This window comes from Jatropha curcas, chromosome 9 (assembly GCF_041381405.1).
Source record: "Jatropha curcas cultivar XTBG-Jc1 chromosome 9, XTBG_Jcur_1.0, whole genome shotgun sequence".
NCBI classification, from domain to species: Eukaryota; Viridiplantae; Streptophyta; class Magnoliopsida; order Malpighiales; family Euphorbiaceae; genus Jatropha; species Jatropha curcas.
In genome coordinates this window covers 10,948,436-10,971,393 of record NC_143159.1, presented here as the reverse complement: position 1 = coordinate 10,971,393, position 22,958 = coordinate 10,948,436, and the positions used below count along the sequence as shown (strand labels likewise).

The following is a 22,958-nucleotide window of genomic DNA, read 5'->3' as shown; positions in this document are numbered from 1 at the left end:
TCTTATTAATTAGGGATTTGACTTTTAGTGAGATAATGTAAAGGGCGGGTTGGTCCAAGTGGAGAGAAAAAAAAAAAAACAAATATTACATCATTTATGAAGTTGGGTCAATAATTAATAAAATTTGGCTAGTGAGGCTAATAGTTGTCAGGATAATAAATAGCTTAGTTAGACTAGCTCAATTGATGAACTCCCTTCTTGCCGTGCAGTCACTAGAAAATTCATTGAGAGGCTCCAATTAAAATAATATAATTTATAAAAATCATATATAAATATAAATTACGAAAATCTTTACAAAAGAAAAGATTATTAAAATTAAATTATAAAATTATAATGATGATCGCCCTATTTTTTATAAAGATTGAAATTTCCAAAATCTAAAAATATAACTTATTTGTAAAAATGGAAAAAAAATTTGTTATTTCTAAAATCTACAAATGTAATCTACCAATGAAAAAATTAAATACACACGCATATAAAGATGTACTAGCATAAAGAAAGAATACACCACAAAATTATTCAACATCTGTCCTATTACTCTCCATTAATTTCTCTTTCTTTCCATTTCAAAATGAGCAACATTGAGACTAACCAAGAAATTGAAGGCAAATCTTCCAACAACAAGCAGGAAGCCATGAATCCTTTAAACTCTGATGAATTTAGAAGGCAAGCCCATATGATTGTAGACTTCATTGCCGATTATTATCAGAACATTGAGAAATACCCTGTTCTAAGCCAAGTTGAACCTGGCTATCTTCGAAATTGCTTGCCTAACTCAGCCCCTTCTCATCCTGAAAGTATTGAAACTATCCTCCAAGATGTGGGAAAACATATAGTTCCAGGTATTACACATTGGCAGAGTCCTAATTATTTTGCATACTTCCCTTCAAGTGGAAGCATTGCATCTTTTCTTGGAGAAATGCTTAGCACTGGCTTCAATGTCGTTGGATTCAACTGGATGTCGTCTCCAGCTGCAACTGAACTAGAAAGCATTGTAATGGACTGGCTTGGTCAAATGCTTGAGCTTCCAAGCCGCTTTCTTTTCTCTGGAAATGGTGGCGGCGTTATTCATGGCACTACCTGTGAAGCCATTTTGTGCACTCTAATTGCCGCCAGAGATCAAACGCTAGGTCGTATTGGAAAAAGCAACATCACCAAGTTAGTTGTTTATGGTTCTGATCAAACACATTCTGCATTCCAAAAGGCAGCTAAGATTGCTGGAATTGACCCGCAGAATTTTCGAGCTATTAAGACAACTAAATCGACAGCATTCGCGTTGTCTCCTGATTTGCTGAGGTTGTCTATTCGATCAGATATAGAAAAAGGTCTAATCCCATTGTTTCTCTGTGCAACCATAGGCACAACTGCAACAACAGCTATAGATCCCATAAGGCCATTATGCAACGTAGCGAAAGAATATAGCATATGGGTTCATGTGGATGCTGCTTATGCTGGAAATGCTTGTATATGCCCAGAATTTCAACATTTCCTTGATGGATTAGAGGAGGCAAACTCTTTTAGTCTAAATGCACATAAATGGCTCTTCACAAATCTCGATTGTTGCTGCCTCTGGGTTAAGGATCCAAGGGGTCTTACACAATCCCTTTCAACAAATCCTGAGTTCTTGAGGAACAAGGCTTCTGACTCAGCACAAGTCGTAGACTACAAAGATTGGCAAATAGCCCTAAGCAGAAGGTTTCGGTCAATGAAACTCTGGCTTGTGCTGAGAAGCTATGGTGTGAGTAACCTGAGAAAATTCCTCAGACAACATATCGAAATGGCAAAACTTTTTGAAGGACTTGTAATGGAGGACAAGAGGTTTGAGATAGTGGTGCCAAGAAATTTTGCAATGGTTTGCTTTAGGATACTAGCAGAAGCAATTGAAATTGGAAAAAATGGAGTTCAAATATTGCCTAATCATGAGACACTTGCAAATGAGCTGAATAGAAAATTATTGGAGTCAATTAATGCCTCAGGATGCATTTATATGAGTCATGCGATGGTTGAGGGAGTTTATTTCATTAGATTTGCTGTTGGTGCCACTCTTACAGAAGATCGCCATGTTATTATGGCTTGGAAAGTTATTAAAGAACATGCAAATGCCATTTTAGGAATCCCTTGAAGGTTCTGCTTCATATATATTTATATGGTACTGGTGACTGGGAAGTAGTATTTTAAAAAGTTTATATTTTTGCAACTTTATAATGAATTCAACAATAAAAGTAATTGAAAGTATTTTATATATAATTTCAGGAAATAATAATAGTTGATTCTTATTTTTACTTCTGATCGTTATTATTTGATATTTAAAAAGTGTAAATAAGCATATTTAACTATTTTTCTTTAAATCAACGTATTTAATTGTTAATTTTTTTCATAGATTAGATTATTAAAATGTCTTTTCAAAGAAATTAACATAAAAAATTTTCAAAATTTTAATGTCTAAGCGTGTAAAAGATTATGGGTGATTTAAATAAATATATTAGTTAAATTATAGTAGATTTCAAATATATGTCATCTACTAATTAAACATGTAAAAAAAAAAAAAAAAGCTCAAGAATTATTAAAAGAAAAAAAATTAGAATACTATGAACATGGTTGGGATGGTAAGCGGTCTCAATCTCTGTAAGAGTGAGAATGTAAGTTCAATTCTCGGAAAGTCATAAGAGTGAGAATGCAAATTTAATTCACGAAAAGGGCATTGACATGGATTAAACCTCCTAATTATATTAAAAATTATGAAGAATATCTATACTAGTTATTGCAGCTATTTACGTATATATGAAGAATAATCATTATAGAATCATATATTTTTTTTTTTAGAAAGAAAAATTTATACTAATTTAATTTATACATTTCAATCTTATACTTAAATATGTAGCTACCAAATAACAATTCCATTTATTAAGGTTCCTATCAAATGAGAAGTTAATATGATAAGGATAGTAATTAATTTTTTCAAATTAAAATCATTAACTAATCTCTTTCAAATTAAAAATTTTGTATTGGTATACCTATGATTAAAATAATACTAATTCCACTAATTTTTGACGTTTTAATATTAAAAAGTGATGAATTTACTCGTCTTTATAATTTTCAAACAATAAAAATGTGCTAAAATTTTATTAGTCGCTGAATACATAAATTCATCAATGGAATTTGTAACTTTAATCTTGTAACATCCTGAATTTTACAAATGACCTATCGTGCATTTAAACTTATAAATTTTGATAATGTTACACACTTTTCAACACTAATAACAATATTTTTTAAGGTTTTGGCTTTTATCTGTAAAATATAGATTTTATATGTAGTTAGCATGACTTTTAAAATAATAATTTTCATAAATTCAACTTTTTAACGAGTACTTAATTAATCTAATTTTGCAAGTTGAGGTGTTCAACAAAATAATTTTGAAAATTGAAGTGTTTAATAAGTAGAATTTTATAAATTGAAGTGTTTGATGGTCAAAATAAAAATAAAGGAAACACAAAGTTAAAATAATAAAATTTATGGGTCAATTTATGTATTCTGCCTACTACTCATTTATTAGAAGGAATACACACTACAACTATATGCTTTGTCTATCAATTATGTAACGCGGAGAAACCAAGCAGGAATTTATATAGGCTCTATTTATGTAAAGTGTATAAGCAATTACTACAAAATCCTCTAAATTATCTAAAAAAAGTTTTAGATATCTTGACATTTATCAGAATCTAAATTGAAAGAATACTGTTTTAAAAAAAACAAATAACAAATTTCAATATGTAGCTGTTTATTGATGTCAAAAAACAAATTCCATACTATGCAATGAGAAGTTAATGTGATAAGGACATTACTCAGTTTATTTCAAATTAAAAATTATGTATTGTTATTTTTAAGATTAAAATAATACTAGTTTCCTCTAATTCTTATGAATTTACTTAACTGATGAATTTATGTGGCATTAAAAACTGATGAATCCACTTAACTTTATAATTTTCATATATATATATATATAGAGAGAGAGAGAGAGGTATCATTCACTCATTAGAAGTGATAATCACTCCAACTATGCCATAAATAACTATCGTTGAGAAACTAAGTATGAGTTTTTCTGAAAAATATAATTCATTAATAATAATAATATCAAGTAATATAAATATTTATATAAATTAGATGTATAATTTTATTATTAATAGCTAATAAAGTTTACTGATCTTTGTCAAACTAAAAGAATTTATATTCTTTTGAATAATAAAATTAAAATTAAAAAAATATGATATTAAATTTTTCCACTTGAAGATGATCTTGACATAAGATATATATCTTCATAATAACAACTAGTCAATTAATTGATTTGAAGGACAAAATAATAACTTCTGTAGATATTTTATACCTGTATTGCTTTTCTAAGAACTTGCAATATATGATAATCACATACAAGTTTCCGTCATTATGTGTTAATAGTATCAACGAAGGAACAAAGCGCACTACTAAATTCTATTGATTGAAATTCTACACCTACAAATCAAGATCTAAAGTCTCGAACCAAATAAAATTAAATATCATTTTTTTATTTAATAATAAATCCTCACAAAGAATTGATCGAATTCTCACAATGAATGGATAAAAAACTTCAAATATAGAGATAAAGAAACAATAGCAAAAGAAAAAAAAAAACATATATGTTATAAGGAAAACATATATGAGTTTATTAAAATGAATAAAAGATAAAAAGCAAAAGAAAGAGTATAACACGAAGCAAAAGAAAGAGAAGATAGGGGCTACCATTGATCACTGTGGGCAATCCGAGAAAAGGATAAGTTAGTCACAACTAATTAGGAGTTTATATATAATCTAGTTTATATAGTTCAATTCGGAAATAACTTTTCATCTAACGATTAGTATTTTGAACTTTGAACTTAGTCAAAACACTATTTCAATTATTTATACTGTTCAGTGACTTAGCATTTATACCGATGTTTAAAACTTAAGGGAGCGAATTATCAAGCGTTATTGTCTTTAACATTTGATTAGACAAATATAATTAAAGTATAAGCAACCGATATGGTTGGTAGAGCGGAAAGAACTCAAAATTTTTTTAAGTAAGAAGTAAGTATTTGATCCTAAATAAGATTAGATTTAGTTAAATGGACAAGGGAAAACTGTGGTAAAAAAAAAAGTATAAGCAGTTAATATAAATCTATAGTATATATAAATATAAAAATAAGGAGGAGAATAATGGAATTTTCCATAACGAACTTTAATAAAATTTGGAATATCCTAAAATAACCTTAGTTATAGTCAATTAGAAAATTACATTTATTAATTGATTGCATATATTTATAAAAATTATTTTTTAAATAAATATATATAGATAATTAAGCATTTCAATTTTTCAATTTTATCTTTTTTTAATTTATTTTTAATAAATATAAATATGATAATGAGACATTTTAAAATTTTTATATTTATTTTTTAAATATTTGATTCTATTTTGATTATAATTTAAAATATTTATTTAGTAGAGTTAAAAAAATAAAAAATAAAAAATTATTTTTATTAATATTTTTTTCTTTATATTTATATGATTTGATTGGATATATTTTTTTTAAAAATAAACTTTTTAAATAGAATTATATAATATTTTATTTAGGAGAGAGCTAAAAAAGTATATTATTTTTTTATATTTTTATGATCTGATTAGTATTTTGTAAAAAATAGATTTTCAAATAAAATATATATAATTAAACCTTCAAAGTTTTTAAATTTTATATTTTCAAAATTTTTTTTAAATAAAATGAACATATGTGTGTGGATGGCAAATAATTGAAAATTTTAATTTTTAAAATGTGTATAATATTTTATTGATATATAAATATCTATATACATTGAAACATTTTTTATTAGATGGATGGGTTCTTAACAGGGTTTTATTTTTACTAATAATTTTTTACTTTTATTTTTTTTTTTTTGTTACTAAATAATTTGTAATTATAGTAAGAGATTTATATTTTCCTTGCAATAAATAGATGAACTCTTGATGATTAAATATTCTTAATTTTCTTAATATTTTTTCTTTTATATTATAAATCTGATTGACTTGAAAGAAAATAATATTTAGAAAACTTGAAAAAAATTAGAACTACATATTTCTATTTGCGGTCACTTTTTGAGATTTTAAGAATTTGTGCATATATTCATTTTTCTAATGCACTGGGTAAGTAATATTGCCATTGTAGCCAAAATGATTATCATTATCAATTCAGATTATTTTCTCATTTATTTTCTTTTGCCTAGTAGTAAAAAAATAATTTATTGTTATTTTTCATTTTAGTTGTATATAAATACTAATTTGCGATTAAGGATAGGAGTTGGGGATGACTTGATTTTTTTTTTTTTTTTGGGTACCTATTAAGTTTTAAGAATGTGTATTTAACCAGCATAGTCAATGTGCATGGCATGTTATAAAAAAAATAATAATTCTTCTACATTATCTAATAAAAAATTTTGAATATCTTAAAGTTTATCCAAATTTAAAGCGAAGAATAATATTTAAAAGAAAAAATTCAAACCGCAAATGATTTGGCCTAAGCATGCTAAATCATTTTATCCATTTATAACTATGAAAATAAAAAAAAAAAAATTCAAAGACCTATAAAAATGGAAAAAAAAAATATAAAGCTGACTAAATGGAGAATATATATCAACATAGTTGAAATAATTGATGCTTCCAAGGAGTGGGAAGATGCTCAGGTTTTATTGAACAAATGTCAATGTGGCCCATTTTATTCTAAATGTTCATACATAATGTTCATACATCAAAGGTCTACCTAATTCATAAATAAGCAAAATATTCTATTGTAAACCACCATATTAATTACATTTATTTTTGTCAATGATCAAGGTTAAGCCTCATCCATTGAAGTCGACATTCATCTACAACAAAACAACCATAACCTTTTATTACTATTGAAATCTTATTCCTACATTTTTTTCAATGTCCCGGAAAAAAATAATTATAAAATGAAAAAGATTATATCGCGAATGAAGCGATAATCTATTAATGTTAATTAAAACTATTGAGATGTTTATAAAAAATATTTGATTGAGATTATAAAGATGTCTAAATAATAGATATAAGTATGTAGATACAGATAAAAAAATTTAAAATTTCAAAATTATAAATATTTATTGAACAAATGTCAATGTGGCCTATTTTATTCTAAATGTTCATACATAATGTTCATACATCAAAGGTCTACCTAATTCATAAGTAAGCAAAATATTCTATTGTAAACTACCATATTAATTACATTTATTTTTGTCAATGATCAAGGTTAAGCCTCATCCATTGAAGTCGACATTCATCTACAACAAAACAACCATAACCTTTTATTACTATTGAAATCTTATTCCTACATTTGTTTTCAATGTCCCGGAAAAAAATAATTATAAAATGAAAAAGATTATATCGCGAATGAAGCGATAATCTGTTAATGTTAATTAAAACTATTGAGATGTTTATAAAAAATATTTGATTGAGATTATAAAGATGTCTAAATAATAGATATAAGTATGTAGATACAGAAAAAAAAATTTAAAATTTCAAAATTATAATTATTTATTGAACAAATGTCAGTGTGGCCTATTTTATTCTAAATGTTCATACATAATGTTCATACATCAAAGGTCTACCTAATTCATAAATAAGCAAAATATTCTATTGTAAACTACCATATTAATTACATTTATTTTTGTCAATGATCAAGGTTAAGCCTCGTCTATTGAAGTCGACATTCATCTACAACAAAACAACCATAACCTTTTATTACTTTTGAAATCTTATTCCTACATTTTTTTTCAATGTCCCGGAAAAAAATAATTATAAAATGAAAAAGACTATATCGCGAATGAAGCGATAATCTGTTAATGTTAATTAAAACTATTGAGATGTTTATAAAAAATATTTGATTGATATTATAAAGATGTCTAAATAATAGATATAAGTATGTAGATATAGATAAAAAAATTTAAAATTTCAAAATTATAATTATTTATTGAACAAATGTCAATGTGGCCTATTTTATTCTAAATGTTCATACATAATGTTCCTACATCAAAGGTCTACCTAATTCATAAGTAAGCAAAATATTCTATTGTAAACTACCATATTAATTACATTTATTTTTGTCAATGATCAAGGTTAAGCCTCATCCATTGAAGTCGACATTCATCTACAACAAAACAACCATAACCTTTTATTACTATTGAAATCTTATTCCTACATTTTTTTTCAATGTCCCGGAAAAAAATAATTATAAAATGAAAAAGATTATATCGCGAATGAAGCGATAATCTGTTAATGTTAATTAAAACTATTGAGATGTTTATAAAAAATATTTGATTGAGATTATAAAGATGTCTAAATAATAGATATAAGTATGTAGATACAGATAAAAAAATTTAAAATTTCAAAATTATAATTATTTATTGAACAAATGTCAATGTGGCCTATTTTATTCTAAATGTTCATACATAATGTTCATACATCAAAGGTCTACCTAATTCATAAATAAGCAAAATATTCTATTGTAAACTACCATATTAATTACATTTATTTTTGTCAATGATCAAGGTTAAGCCTCATCCATTGAAGTCGACATTCATCTGCAACAGAACAACCATAACCTTTTATTACCATTGAAATCTTATTCCTACATTTTTTTCAATGTCCCGGAAAAAAATAATTATAAAATGAAAAAGATTATATCGCGAATGAAGCGATAATCTGTTAATGTTAATTAAAACTATTGAGATGTTTATAAAAAATATTTGATTGAGATTATAAAGATGTCTAAATAATAGATATAAGTATGTAGATACAGAAAAAAAAATTTAAAATTTCAAAATTATAATTATTTATTGAACAAATGTCAATGTGGCCTATTTTATTCTAAATGTTCATACATAATGTTCGTACATCAAAGGTCTACCTAATTCATAAATAAGCAAAATATTCTATTGTAAACTACCATATTAATTACATTTATTTTTGTCAATGATCAAGGTTAAGCCTCATCCATTGAAGTCGACATTCATCTACAACAAAACAACCATAACCTTTTATTACTATTGAAATCTCATTCCTACATTTTTTTTCAATGTCCCAGAAAAAAATAATTATAAAATGAAAAAGATTATATCGCGAATGAAGCGATAATCTGTTAATGTTAATTAAAACTATTGAGATGTTTATAAAAAATATTTGATTGAGATTATAAAGATGTCTAAATAATAGATATAAGTATGTAGATACAGATAAAAAAATTTAAAATTTCAAAATTATAATTATTTATTGAACAAATGTCAATGTGGCCTATTTTATTCTAAATGTTCATACATAATGTTCATACATCAAAGGTCTACCTAATTCATAAATAAGCAAAATATTCTATTGTAAACTACCATATTAATTACATTTATTTTTGTCAATGATCAAGGTTAAGCCTCGTCTATTGAAGTCGACATTCATCTACAACAAAACAACCATAACCTTTTATTACTTTTGAAATCTTATTCCTACATTTTTTTCAATGTCCCGGAAAAAAATAATTATAAAATGAAAAAGACTATATCGCGAATGAAGCGATAATCTGTTAATGTTAATTAAAACTATTGAGATGTTTATAAAAAATATTTGATTGATATTATAAAGATGTCTAAATAATAGATATAAGTATGTAGATATAGATAAAAAAATTTAAAATTTCAAAATTATAATTATTTATTGAACAAATGTCAATGTGGCCTATTTTATTCTAAATGTTCATACATAATGTTCATACATCAAAGGTCTACCTAATTCATAAGTAAGCAAAATATTCTATTGTAAACTACCATATTAATTACATTTATTTTTGTCAATGATCAAGGTTAAGCCTCATCCATTGAAGTCGACATTCATCTACAACAAAACAACCATAACCTTTTATTACTATTGAAATCTTATTCCTACATTTTTTTTCAATGTTCCGGAAAAAAATAATTATAAAATGAAAAAGATTATATCGCGAATGAAGCGATAATCTGTTAATGTTAATTAAAACTATTGAGATGTTTATAAAAAATATTTGATTGAGATTATAAAGATGTCTAAATAATAGATATAAGTATGTAGATACAGATAAAAAAATTTAAAATTTCAAAATTATAATTATTTATTGAACAAATGTCAATGTGGCCTATTTTATTCTAAATGTTCATACATAATGTTCATACATCAAAGGTCTACCTAATTCATAAATAAGCAAAATATTCTATTGTAAACTACCATATTAATTACATTTATTTTTGTCAATGATCAAGGTTAAGCCTCATCCATTGAAGTCGACATTCATCTGCAACAGAACAACCATAACCTTTTATTACCATTGAAATCTTATTCCTACATTTTTTTCAATGTCCCGGAAAAAAATAATTATAAAATGAAAAAGATTATATTGCGAATGAAGCGATAATCTGTTAATGTTAATTAAAACTATTGAGATGTTTATAAAAAATATTTGATTGAGATTATAAAGATGTCTAAATAATAGATATAAGTATGTAGATATAGATAAAAAAATTTAAAATTTCAAAATTATAATTATTTACTAACTATTAATTAAAAATAAATTTTAAAAAATACATTCAATCAAATCATAGAAAATTAAAAATTTATAAAAAGGTAAAATACTGAATTTAAAGAGTCTCTCCGTCAATGAGAAGGGTCTCCCGTTTTACGGAACATATGTCGATTGTGGATTTTATATTATTTACATATTTATTGTCGATTGTGGATTTTTTTTATTTTGAGTTTATAATTATTTAGCAATACTCAAATAGAATTTATCAAATACCAAAATATTATGTTGACTAATAGTTCTATAACACAATTCATAACACTTTAAAAATAAAAAATAAATAGATATTTTTTATTTTTATTTTAATGATTATTATTAATAAAATTAAGAAGCATATTGACGTACAATCTTATAAGAAAATAATAATAAAATAATTAAATTGTAAAATTATTTTTCAAATCATTATCATATATATATATATCAAATATAATATTCTTATCAAATTATAAAAAAATTTTCTACGTTGAACTTAAATGTTTATACATAAATAAATAATTTTATTATCTTTTAATCTCAAATTTAAATTAAATTAAATTTTTAATAAATGACCATCTTTAATTTAAATTTTAACATTTTCTTCCTTTTAAAATATTTTATTTTAATATTGAAATGTGAAAATTATTAAAATATTAAGATTTTTTTAATATTTAATAAGATACAATGCGTAAAACTAGGTACTTAATTATGAAATATTAATTTAACATTAAAATTTCTATTATGATTTTTTTAAAGTAATTACTATTTTTTTACTAAATAAATAAAAACTAAGTTAAAAAATAAAAATAGTTTACTTTTCATAAATACTAATATAATTAATATTAGTTATATTATTAATACTTAAAAAATTAAAAATTTATTAATTAACTAAAATGATAATTATTGTAAAAATCTATTATTGTATTTATTCAAGCCATAAATGAGGTTATTATGTTTTTTTGAAAAAAAAAAATAGGATGCATCTTTTTGTTGATTTTTAAGTTTTTATATAAAATTCTACTATTTTAAATTATTTGTACAAGTCTAGGTAACTTTATACATATGCATGTGATTATAATTATTATGGGTGGGAAGACAACTTGGGTAAAGAAAAAAAAAAATTCAAGGCAAAAAAAGTCAAAAACCGGGTTTTACTGGTTCAATTCAATTTTCGATATTTTAAATTCAAAATAGTTTTACTCGGTTTTTTGTTTCTTGTTTCTTGTTTCAAAAAAGTCAAAAACTTTTTCTTTCGTTTCTTGTTTCATAAATTTTTTTTTTAGGAATAGTTTATTTTAATTTTTTGAATTTTCTTAAGATTCAAAATATTCAAATTACCTAAATTAAAGAGACTTTGTCTCTAGCAATTTCGAAAATAAAAATAATTCGAATAAAGATCTTATGCACTTCATTTTTGGAAATAAAATATTTTTGAAGATCCAAAAATCTTGATTTTATTTTCTTACATAAACGAAGGAAGATTATATCTTAATTCATTTTTGGTAAATAAATTTTTCGAAAAAGATTTTTCAAATATTCACTTTCGAAAATCTTTGTTTTTAAAGGAAAGAAAAATTGTCTCTTATTTGCTTACCAAAAAGATAGAATGTTGACTCAAAAGTTTTAATAACAAAGATTTCCATATCTTCTAAATAAGAAAAGTCAATATTCTGATTTGAAAAAGAGATATTCACATTCTAAAAACGAGAGTCACAACCCTCTCGCTAAAAAGGCTTTTTCGTTTTTGAAAGTGGTGGATAAAAGAGTTTTTGTTTTAAGAGTATTCATCCATTGATCATATCTTTTATCTCTCAAAATTTACTCTCTACCCCCTTATTTCTTTTCATCTTAATACTTTACGTTTTATCTTTAAAAGAGAAAAGAAATTTTATAAACAACTTCTTTTGAAAAACAGTTTTGTTTTCTAAACGATTTTCTAATCTTAAAAATTATTTTTCCTGTACTTATATTTGCATTTCTGTCTGTGTATTTAGATTTTGTAATCTTTAGTAGACAGGTTTTTTATTTGACAAACTTTTATGTAATAGCTTAGGTGAGAAGCTATTGTGAAATAGGTTATCAAGCGACCTTCTTCGTGAAAAAAATTCTAATATCTTGAATTGAGTTTCTGTACTCTGCCAAAAACAGAAAGGGTTGAGGTTAACTAAAACCTTTGGAAAATCTAGTGGGACAAAGGTAGATCTAGGAGTTGATCTATTGCCTTATACTGTTGGTTTGTCTCTTACTATTGAAAAGAGATAACATAGTTGAGGGTCTCAAGATGAGTTTTGAGGAGTAGATGTAGGCGAGTTAGTGCCGAACCATTATAAATCACTGTGTTGATCTTTTTATTTTCTGAAGATATGCTTGATACTATTTTACTCACACTTTTGTTTATATTTTAGAAATGTTAAAGTTGTTTATAGCTTTGTTGTTCTAAAACGGAAATAAACTTTATATTTTCTGAACATTAGAACTCTGAAATTCTGCTCAGTAAATATACCAAGTTCTAAACGGTTTTTTCTATTTTCAGTATATTTCACTGTTTAGGTTTCTAATCAGTTTTCTAAACTTGATCAAAACTTTATGAAGCATTTCAGATTTTGATAACTATCTCTCACACAGTCTTTCTTGCTTTTCTAAACTTTACAAGGAAGTTCTAAACATAATAGCTTTCCATCATAAAGTAGTTTTGATATTGCATAAGAAATTGTGAAGCAGTTCTAATCAATAACTATACTTTGCAAAGTCTTTTTATTCTCTGCATAATGGCATTGTGAAGAAGTTCTAATCAATAACTTATTTTCACAAGTGCATTACTTTTCTGCTGCTATAGAATTCTGAGTTGGTTTTTAAAGCTATTTTTTTTATTTTTAGAAAACTCAATTCAACCCCCTCTTGGGTTGTGCCATACATATTCGGGACCTACAAAAGCTCATCCATTTTCATCATTAATCTATGAAGACCCCTAGAAGAGGCCCATCAACTTTTACTCGAAATCAAGCAAGCACAACTTGAAGCCATGACTTTCTTCTAAGGTGTGGAGGCGCGTTTCACTCACATGCACAACATTGCCAATCGCCTTGTGGAAATAGGACCTTCACTTTAGAGTATGCTAGGCCATATCAAAGGTCTTAGGGCTTGAGTTTTAAAACATCGTAAATGTTTAGACAAGACATAAGAATTATTGTAAAAAGTCAACTTTTTGAGCAATATATGAAGCTTTCTATTTTGAGCCAAACATTTTAATGTCTTTAAGAAAGAAAAGAAAGAAAAAAGAGAGAGAAAAGAAAAGAAAAGAGAAAAAGAAAAGAAAAAACTCTCAACTAGATATAAATAAAAATCCTACTCAAACACTGATTAAGGTAAAAAGAAAGGGATGTAAAAGAAAATAAAGCAAGAGATATTTCAAATATTGGTTACAAAATAAGGCATGTTTTGATCCTTTCAGTTCTCAAAGGCCTTTTCTAGTCTTCATTCTGAACGGTTCCGACCGAGTTATGACAAGAATATAGCATTAGTTGCATTTCACAAGGTTGTGTTATGTAATTGCATCTTACATGACATCTCCATCTCCATGCATACATGCATCTGTTGTTGTTCCCTAACCTTATTTTTTGTAGTTAAGATAGTGCCAAGAAAAGACAAAGGGCCTCAAGACATCAATTAGCTTAGGACGGATAGAAGATTGGTTAGAGTTGAAGAAACTTCAATCCCTTTTGATCATCTTGAGTCAAATTATGTTAGTCTCTTGGGCTCCTGTTCTACTTTAAAGGACTATCAGGTGCAAACTGCTTTTCTGAACAATATTGATTCTAATTTTGATTCTGTTTCTACTTCTGCTTTTTCATCTACTATGAGAATGGGTGACGAAAGTATTCCCGCCTTTGAACTTCAAAAGATGATTGAGAGGATCGTCAACTCCAGTTTAGAGAAACTTCTCTGCTCTGATAAGGGTAAAGAGCACACTAATGTCGAGGATAATGAGAACAAAAGAGAGTTAGAAGAGAAGGACAAGCTAAAGAGAAATGACAAGACGAAGAATTTTTTGCCAAGAAGGTGACAAACAAGAAACCCGAGTCTGAGGTTATCCCTTCCGAGAAACTCAAAAGTTAGAGAAGATGGACAACAAAATTGAGAAAATTAATGTTTTCATGAAGTCCAAGGGGTTGGACTAGTATCTAGATATGGATGATGATGAAGACGAAGAGCTTGAGTTAAAGAGTACCATTCCTCTAAGTTACAAGATGCCTAAAGTTTCCAAATACGATCACATGGGCGACCCTAAAGTGCATGTCATGCAATATAAGGCCATAATGGAACTACCTGGTTTACCTTCAAAGGAAATCTTGAGGATGTTCCCCATGTCATTAACCAGTTCAGTCCAAACATGATGGTACTACAATTTGGAAAAGAAATTGAGGAGAGATTGGAACAAGCTCACCATCGTGTTCTTGAAGGAGTATGCTTACAACCTCCAAATGAGTGTCAATATAAGGGACCTCGAAACTACTGTTCAAAAGAGTGACGAATCTTTTTCTGTATATGGCTTTATGGAGAGATAAAGTTACTCAAATTGTAACTAACTTTTAGCCAAAAGCCTTTGTTTCCTGTTAGCAAAATTGCTTCTTAGAGGTTCATCCAAAGTGACACACTTCAAATCAAGTCGTTCAAAGAATGCACTCGTCCAAAGTAAAGCACTTCAAACCATGTAACGCCCCATTTTTCTGTGTCTAAAATAGTAAGTTACCGGTCTGTGAATAGTATCATCAGTCCGGGAATAATGTGGCATCCGCCGTCGAGTCTCTCGGGATTGGGTGGCGGGTGTTACAAACCAAGTCATAGAAAGAATGCACTCAGTCCAAAGTGACACCCATCCAAAGTGATGCAATTCAAATCAAGCCGTTCAAAGAACGCACTCGCCCAAAGTGACACCCATCCAAAGCCATAAATTTCAATCAAGCCGTTCAAAAATGCACCCATCAAAAGTGATGTATTTCAAATCAAGTCGTCCAAAGAATGCACCAATCCAAAGTGACACCCGTCCAAAGTGACGATTTCCATATCAAAGCCGCCAAAAGGGCAAATGCATCCACAAAAGACGTCAACAACCACCATAACACAATTCTTTTACCAAGTCTCACCAAAATTGGCACCCCTTATTAGCAAAGCTGTCAAAATGGCGCACTTCTTACTTCTTAGTCGTTCAAAGAATGAAATCTAATCTAAAGTGACACCCTCCTTGTCCCAACAAAACACGGCAAATCCAACAATAGTCAGGTAAGTATTTCTTACTTGCACGTCAACTTTACACTTTGACAATATCTTGTTACCAAAGTGGGGACAAACTGTAGACGCTCAATTTTTGCCCCTAAAAGGACTTAATGATGATAACTCTTTTCTTCATAAAATGGAATCGGGACATCCGATCGCGCTGATTTTTGGACCACTGGTCCATGTCTAAGAAAAATGAGTCATTTGACCGTTTTTACTTTTTGCGGGTTTCCAGGGGATTCGCATCGAAAACGAGCCCAGAAAGCGCCTTGGGTCTGCCTGGGATGCATTTAATTTGCCGCCTTATTTTACATGCCACCCAAACTTATTTGGTAAAAATAGGTTCGCTCCAATTTTGGAGCCCACCAATGGCAGTTGCCATCTAAGCCTTAGAAAAGGCCACCTCATCTCCCCACTTGCCTATAAATAGGGCAAAGGTTTAACAAATGGAGGAAGTTTTTTTATTACAAGGGGGAAACTCTTGAATTTTCTCCACTCATTCTTGATTCTAAGTTAAATCTTGTGATTCTAACTTGGATCCTAGAGCTTATTTATTCATTTTGATAAAAACTTCCTTGAACTCCGTGATCAAATACCTAAAAAATACATTCATTTAACATAAACTCGGATTGTTTAACAAAAATCAAAGCTTTTCGGTTTCTTGATTCCTTTTCCCCAAAATCTTTGGATTTTCCTCAAAAACCAAATGACTTCTGAGAGTCCTAACCCTTTTCCTTCATTTTTTTTTTATGGATTTCAATTTTATTCATTGAAAAATAAAGGTAGTTTAATTTTTGATTGGTTATATTCATTTTTTATTTGAATCTAAATTCTATTAGGAAGTTTAATCTAATTCTAAGTAGGAATCTATTTAAATACTATCTAATATATACCTTATAGTAGATATTAATAGACAAATTTTATTAGTTAATATTTATCAATATGAGTCTTACAATTTTTATTAAGTTTAAAAGTTATTAATTTTATCAAAAAAATATCAAAATAAATGCATAATAGTTAGACTTTTGATGTTGATACATGATTTTCTTATTTAGATTTACAATATTTTATTTATTATAATTAGGAAGGAGTTAAACCATATGATCATGCCTGCATCTTAGAATTGAGATGGAGTATTTAGGTTATCTATTTCGCTAAACACATGAATTTACGAAGTTATTCGCACAAGACTGCAATTTTTTTTTTTTTTTTTGGAGTTGGTAAATACTGCGAAAGGAAAGAGTGAAAATCAGCCTTCTCTTTACATAGCGGTGAGTTTTCCTTTTATTTAACCAATTTTATGCTATCTGTGATATAATATATTAATTATTTATTAGCAATAAATATATTTGATTTTATTTATTATTACGTTATCTTCTATTGCTACAAAATTAATCTGTTATTGTGGAATTATCTCTTATTGTATACGATCACTATGTATATGTTTCCTTGTTGTTTGAAATTTAATAATTCACCACTACTCTATTAAACATATTTCAATAGTGTCTTTGTTTTTACTATTACAGGTACGTTAAATAGCGGATTTTATTTATTTTGTTAATGTTTATTGTACTTCTTTAGTGTTTTATTTACATATTTATTTTATATATCTTTATTTTAGCTTTACCTTAACCTATATTAATGTCTGAATGAGCATATGGCATTATGTAATGTGGTCGTTGAAGTTGAGATCATCCTTCCTAATAGCACTATATTCAAATATCTTGAAATATTCAGATAGATTGAACATCATTGCTTATATTTATTTTCCAATATATTTAGGAATTTTTTCTTTCACAACGTGCAAATCTGTGTCCGAAAAAGGCTTTACTAACATTAGATATTTGCGGAATTTCAACCAGTTCATAGTGGTGAGCAAGCAAGGTATAAGATATGTTTTTATTACTAAGTAAATGGTTGTTTAATAATAAGTTATTGTTTTCTTAGGAATCCTTTTCCAAGGATTCACGTAACTGATACCTGTAAATTTGAAATTAAAGTTTAGTTGACTTGAATTTTTTCTTAATACCTTGTTTTTTGGATTCAAATATGTTTTGGAATTAAAATAGATACTTTAATCTATTTTATGAAAATTTATAGGTTTTGTTAACCTCTTTGCAACTTGTTGACCACAATTATTGTCTAAGTATTCTTTATTTATTGATTTTCTTATTATAATTAAAATTATTTGAACTCTTTCTAAAAAAAAGAATATCTAAACTCAATTAGAAAAGGTAACATTAAAAAAATAAAAATATTTTAACTCAATAATTTGGTTATTATTATTCTTTGGCTTTAACATTTCAAATTGTGAATAAACAAATAGTAGAAAAGAGTTTTATATTTCTTTACGTGATAGTAGTACAAGGTACAATGGCCTAAGAAATAAAAAGTAAGAAAGTTGGTGTATCTAGACAAAGACCTAGATTAAGGCTATAATATGTCTAACGGATATACAAAATAAATTGGAGTCAATGGTATAATTGATTTACATGACAGCTATTATATTTTAACATCCCTCTCAAACTCAAGTGGGTAAAGAATTTCCTAACTTGAGTTTGCAAAATAAGTCATGCAAGTGTCCGGGTGGATGATTTTTGGTAAAGATGTATGTCACTTGATCATCAGAAATGACCAAAACAAGCTCAAGAGCACCATTAAAATGATGATGATGAATAAAGTAACAATCAATTTCAATGTGTTTGGTTCATTCATGAAAAACATCATTTGAGCAATCTTGATGGCACTTTGGTTATCACAATATATACTTACAGCTGTAGTTGGAGAGCTGCCCATATTCTGTAATAGCCATCTTAGCCAAAGAAGTTCAGAAGTAGTGTCAGCTAGTGCTCTGTACTCTGCTTCTGTGCTAGAGCGAGAAACTACTGTTTGTTTCTTATTATGGCAAGAGAAAAGAGAATCTCCTAAAAAGAAACAATACCTAGTAGTGGAGCGTCTATCAGTAGGATCAACAGTCCAATCAGAATCGGAGTATGCTTTTAATTCATGTGAAGACTGAGTCGAAAAGTGAAGACCATGGAACAAAGTACCTCTGATGTATCGAAGAATATGAAGCATAGGGAAAAAGTTAGATGTGTGAGGAGCAAGCCATGAATTTACTAATAATATGAATTGCAAATGCTATATCTAGACATGTGGGAGTGAGATAGATAAGACTGCCTACCAGTTGCCTGTAAAGAGTTGGATCATCGAAATTTACTCCATCTATAGGTGTGAGCTTAACGTCTATGTCAAGTGGCGTATTAGTAATTTTATTATCAGACTAGTACTACTCTACTTAGAAGATCGGTTGCATATTTGGCTTGGGACAAATAGTAGCCTATATTATCAGAGGAGACTTCTAAATCAAGAAAATAGCTTAATGAACCAAGATATTTCATTTCGAATTAAGTGCTGAGGAAATTTTTCACTTCTTTAATACCTTATAAATCATCCCTAGTGATGATCATATCATCCACATATAATAATAATAATAAAAAAGAGTATATCCCTTATTAATCTTACACATAAAAAAAGTTGTACCAATGGAACTAGAAGAGAAACCTAGTTGACTAATGGTGGAGCTAAATTTGGAAAACCATGCTCTAGGAGCTTGTTTAAGTCCAAATAACACTTTTTGAAGATGAAAAACCTTGCTAGGTGGATGCTCATACCCAGGTGGAGGTTGCATTTAAACTTCTTCAGATAGATTTCCATTGAGAAACGCATTTTTCACATCCATCTGAAAAAGTTTCCATTGACGTACAACTACAATAGCTATGAGGGTACGAACAGAAGTGAGATGTGCTACTGGAGCAAAGTATCTTCATAGTCAATACCATACTCTTGAGCAAAGCCCTTTACTACTAATCGTGCTCCACTGAGCCATTTACTCAGTTTTTGATTTTATAAACCCATTTGCACCCTATAGCAGTTTTTCCAGGCGGTACATCAACAGTTCCAAGTGGAAGTCTTTGTTAAGGCCTATAATTCTTCTTGCATTACTTGTGCCAAAAGGTTTAGTATTAGCTTCCTTATAAAATGAAGGTTCGTGCAAAGAAATGATAGTAGAATAACAATGGTAATTATGAAGATAAGATGGTAGTCGGCGTACTCTAGGAGCTATGTTGTCAGAACAAGTAGAAGCTATAAAAGGAGAGATAGGATCTGCAGATGAACTAGATCTCTCAGGTATCGTTGTAGGTTGATCATCTGTTTACCCTACATTAGAAATGTTAGGAGAAGGTATCTTACATATGATATTAGGAAACAACTCAATAAATAAATTAGTGAAGAAAGGTACATTATTGTCTAGACACTAAAACTCAGATAGTGTGAAAACATGGTATGTTTCCAAAAGGTAACATGTCGATAGATGTGTCGACACTTAAAGATAGGACCCCAGCACCGATAACCTATATGCTTAATGCCATAACCCAAAAATCAACATAATTGAGCATGAGGTTCTAATTTTGAGCATTCATGTGGTTGAAGTAAAACAAAACATGAACATCCAAAAACACGAGGAAGACTGTAGTTAGGTGAGAGACCATACAATCACTCATATGGAGTTTTATTACCAAGTATGGCAAAAGGAATGTGGTTGATGGTGTAAATAGTTGTGAGAGTAGCTTCCCCCTAAAAATGTTCAAGACAGGAAGCCCCAATTAAAGGAGTACATACAGTGTTGAGAATATGTTTGTGTTTGCATTCTACATGACCATTTTGTTGTGAGGTTCTTGGGCAAGATCTTTGAAAAATAGTGCCATGTTGAAAGAGAAGTTTAAGAAGAACATAATCTTTATATTCCATGGCATTATCTGTTCGAAAAGTTTTAATAAAAGAAGAAAATTGAGTTTTAACAAGAGCAATAAAGGTAGCATAAATTTGAGATAATTGTGAGTTATTTTGCACAAAGTAAATTCATGTAAATTTAGAATAATCATCCATAAATATCACAAAGTAAGTGGCACCACCCATGGTGGCTATGGGAGAGGGTCCCCAAATATCAGTATGCACAAGATCAAAGATAGAAGATGAAACACATTCACTATTATTAAAAGATAAGCATGATGTTTCCCAAGCTCGCAAGAAGCACAATCAAAATTCTAATATTTGATATTCCCTAAAGCACCACTAGAGCATAAAGATATTAATCTAGATGCGGAAACATGACTAAGGTAGGAATGCCAAATAACGAAAGACACTGAGACAACACATAAAGAGGTAAGGAAATTAGTAGGAGTTGGAGAGATATGAAGTGATGTTAATTCAAATAGACAATCAACTATACGACCAGTCCCAAGGATCTGCCTGGTTTGCGGATCCTGCACATAACAGCCATGACGAGAAAAGTGTAAGTCAAGACTAAGATCACATAATTTTCCTACTGAAATCAAATTAAGTGAAAGTTTAGGAACAAGAAATGTATTAGGTAAAGACAGATTTTAATTTGAAATGTTACTGATATACCTAATAGTTAAACAAGAGTTATCAGCAGTATGAATAATAGAAGAATGAGACATGATATCTATGGTTTTGAAGAGATGAGAATTAGTAGTCATATGGTTACAACACGCGGAGTCAAAGAACCAAGAAGAAGATGTACCTAAGGTGACTGATAAAGCAGCAGAAGTGGGAGTATTTGTTATAGAATTTGTTAAAGCTTGTTGTAAAGTGTCAAAATTGACATGATTCAGAAGCTCATCCAAAGTATATGAGTCACTGGAAGACAAACCTTTAGTGGCAGCATATGATTAGAGGCCTTATCAAACTTACACTTTGGTTGATTAGTTTGCCCAGTTCATTGCCTAGCTTGCTTAGCTTGTAACTTGAGACAGTTTGAAATATGATGTCCCGCTGGCAATAGCTACAAACTTTATTTTGTGTTTGATTAAATGTAGGTGTGGCTAACATTGTGTTTGTAAAAATAATAGATCGTTGAGATTTCAATATAGCAAGACAAGCTTCCTCAACCAGTAATTTAGTTACCACATTTTCAAGTTTAGAAAAGGGATCTCTATACAATAGAGATGACCTTACTGACTCAAATTCATTATTTAAAGCCAGTGTAAATTGATAAACTTGAAATTCATCTCTTTCTTTAACATAAAGTTTAGCATCACGAGTGTCATACCATAGTGGTTCAGATAATGACAATTGGTCTCATAAACCCGTCATTTCAGATAAAAAATCATTAATTAACTGACCTGATTTTTTATGCATGCGATTGAGAGTACCATAATTTGAAATCGATAAAATACATTGGTAGTCGAGTAGGATGACTAATAAATCTCAAACTTTTTAGCAATGTCAATACGCGCAAATTGAAGTTTGATGGATGGAGCACATGTGCTGCGTAGCCAAGTAAGAATCTGGTGATTCTTACAATCCCATTCCTCGAGGCGTTCAAATTTAGAATCATCTTCATTTGCCTTCTGACTGGGCTTTGTTATATCACTAGTAACATACCTCCACAATTTTCTGCTTTTGAGAAAGCTAGACATTTCTTTGGGACCAGAGAACATCATTAGATCCATTTAGGACAATACGTATAGGCTGTGATACATAAATTTTTCAATGGAAAGAGAGGTGGGGATTGACATGATAATCATAGTTTTTTTTTTTAAGATTAAGGCACAATAAAATAAGAGAGTGCTAATGAAATGAAAAAAAAATGGAATAATAAAATGAGAAGTCTGCCAAAAGAAAAGAAAAATAGCCAACGTATTGAGTAAGACAAAGATCAACTAATAAAGCAAAAACCACCACAAACAGTATTCAAAAAGTGGTATGATGAATACAAGATAATAATAATGGTATAGAGAATGGCTCTGATAGCATCTGAATAAACAAAGAGTAAAATAGAGTTTTATATTTCCTTATGTGATAATAGGACGAGGTACATATATTGGTCTAGTCTTTGTTCTTCTCTTTGTTATAAAAAAAAAAAAAAAAAAAAAAGTAAAAGGTACAATGGTCTATACAAGTACAGAAAAAACATAAAAAGTAAAAAAGTTGGTGTATCTAGACAAAGCC

At 28.4% G+C, this 22,958-nt stretch overlaps 1 protein-coding gene across 1 annotated transcript; it reads left to right on the top strand.

Annotated features, from left to right (window-relative positions):
* The first annotated feature begins 525 nt into the window (after positions 1–525).
* LOC105645127 (phenylacetaldehyde synthase) lies at positions 526–2,282 on the top strand. The gene has a single exon (XM_020683663.3). It carries the CDS (start codon positions 572–574, stop codon positions 2,120–2,122), a length of 1,551 nt encoding a protein of 516 aa, XP_020539322.1. The 5' UTR covers positions 526–571; the 3' UTR covers positions 2,123–2,282.
* The last annotated feature ends 20,676 nt before the right edge of the window (positions 2,283–22,958 follow it).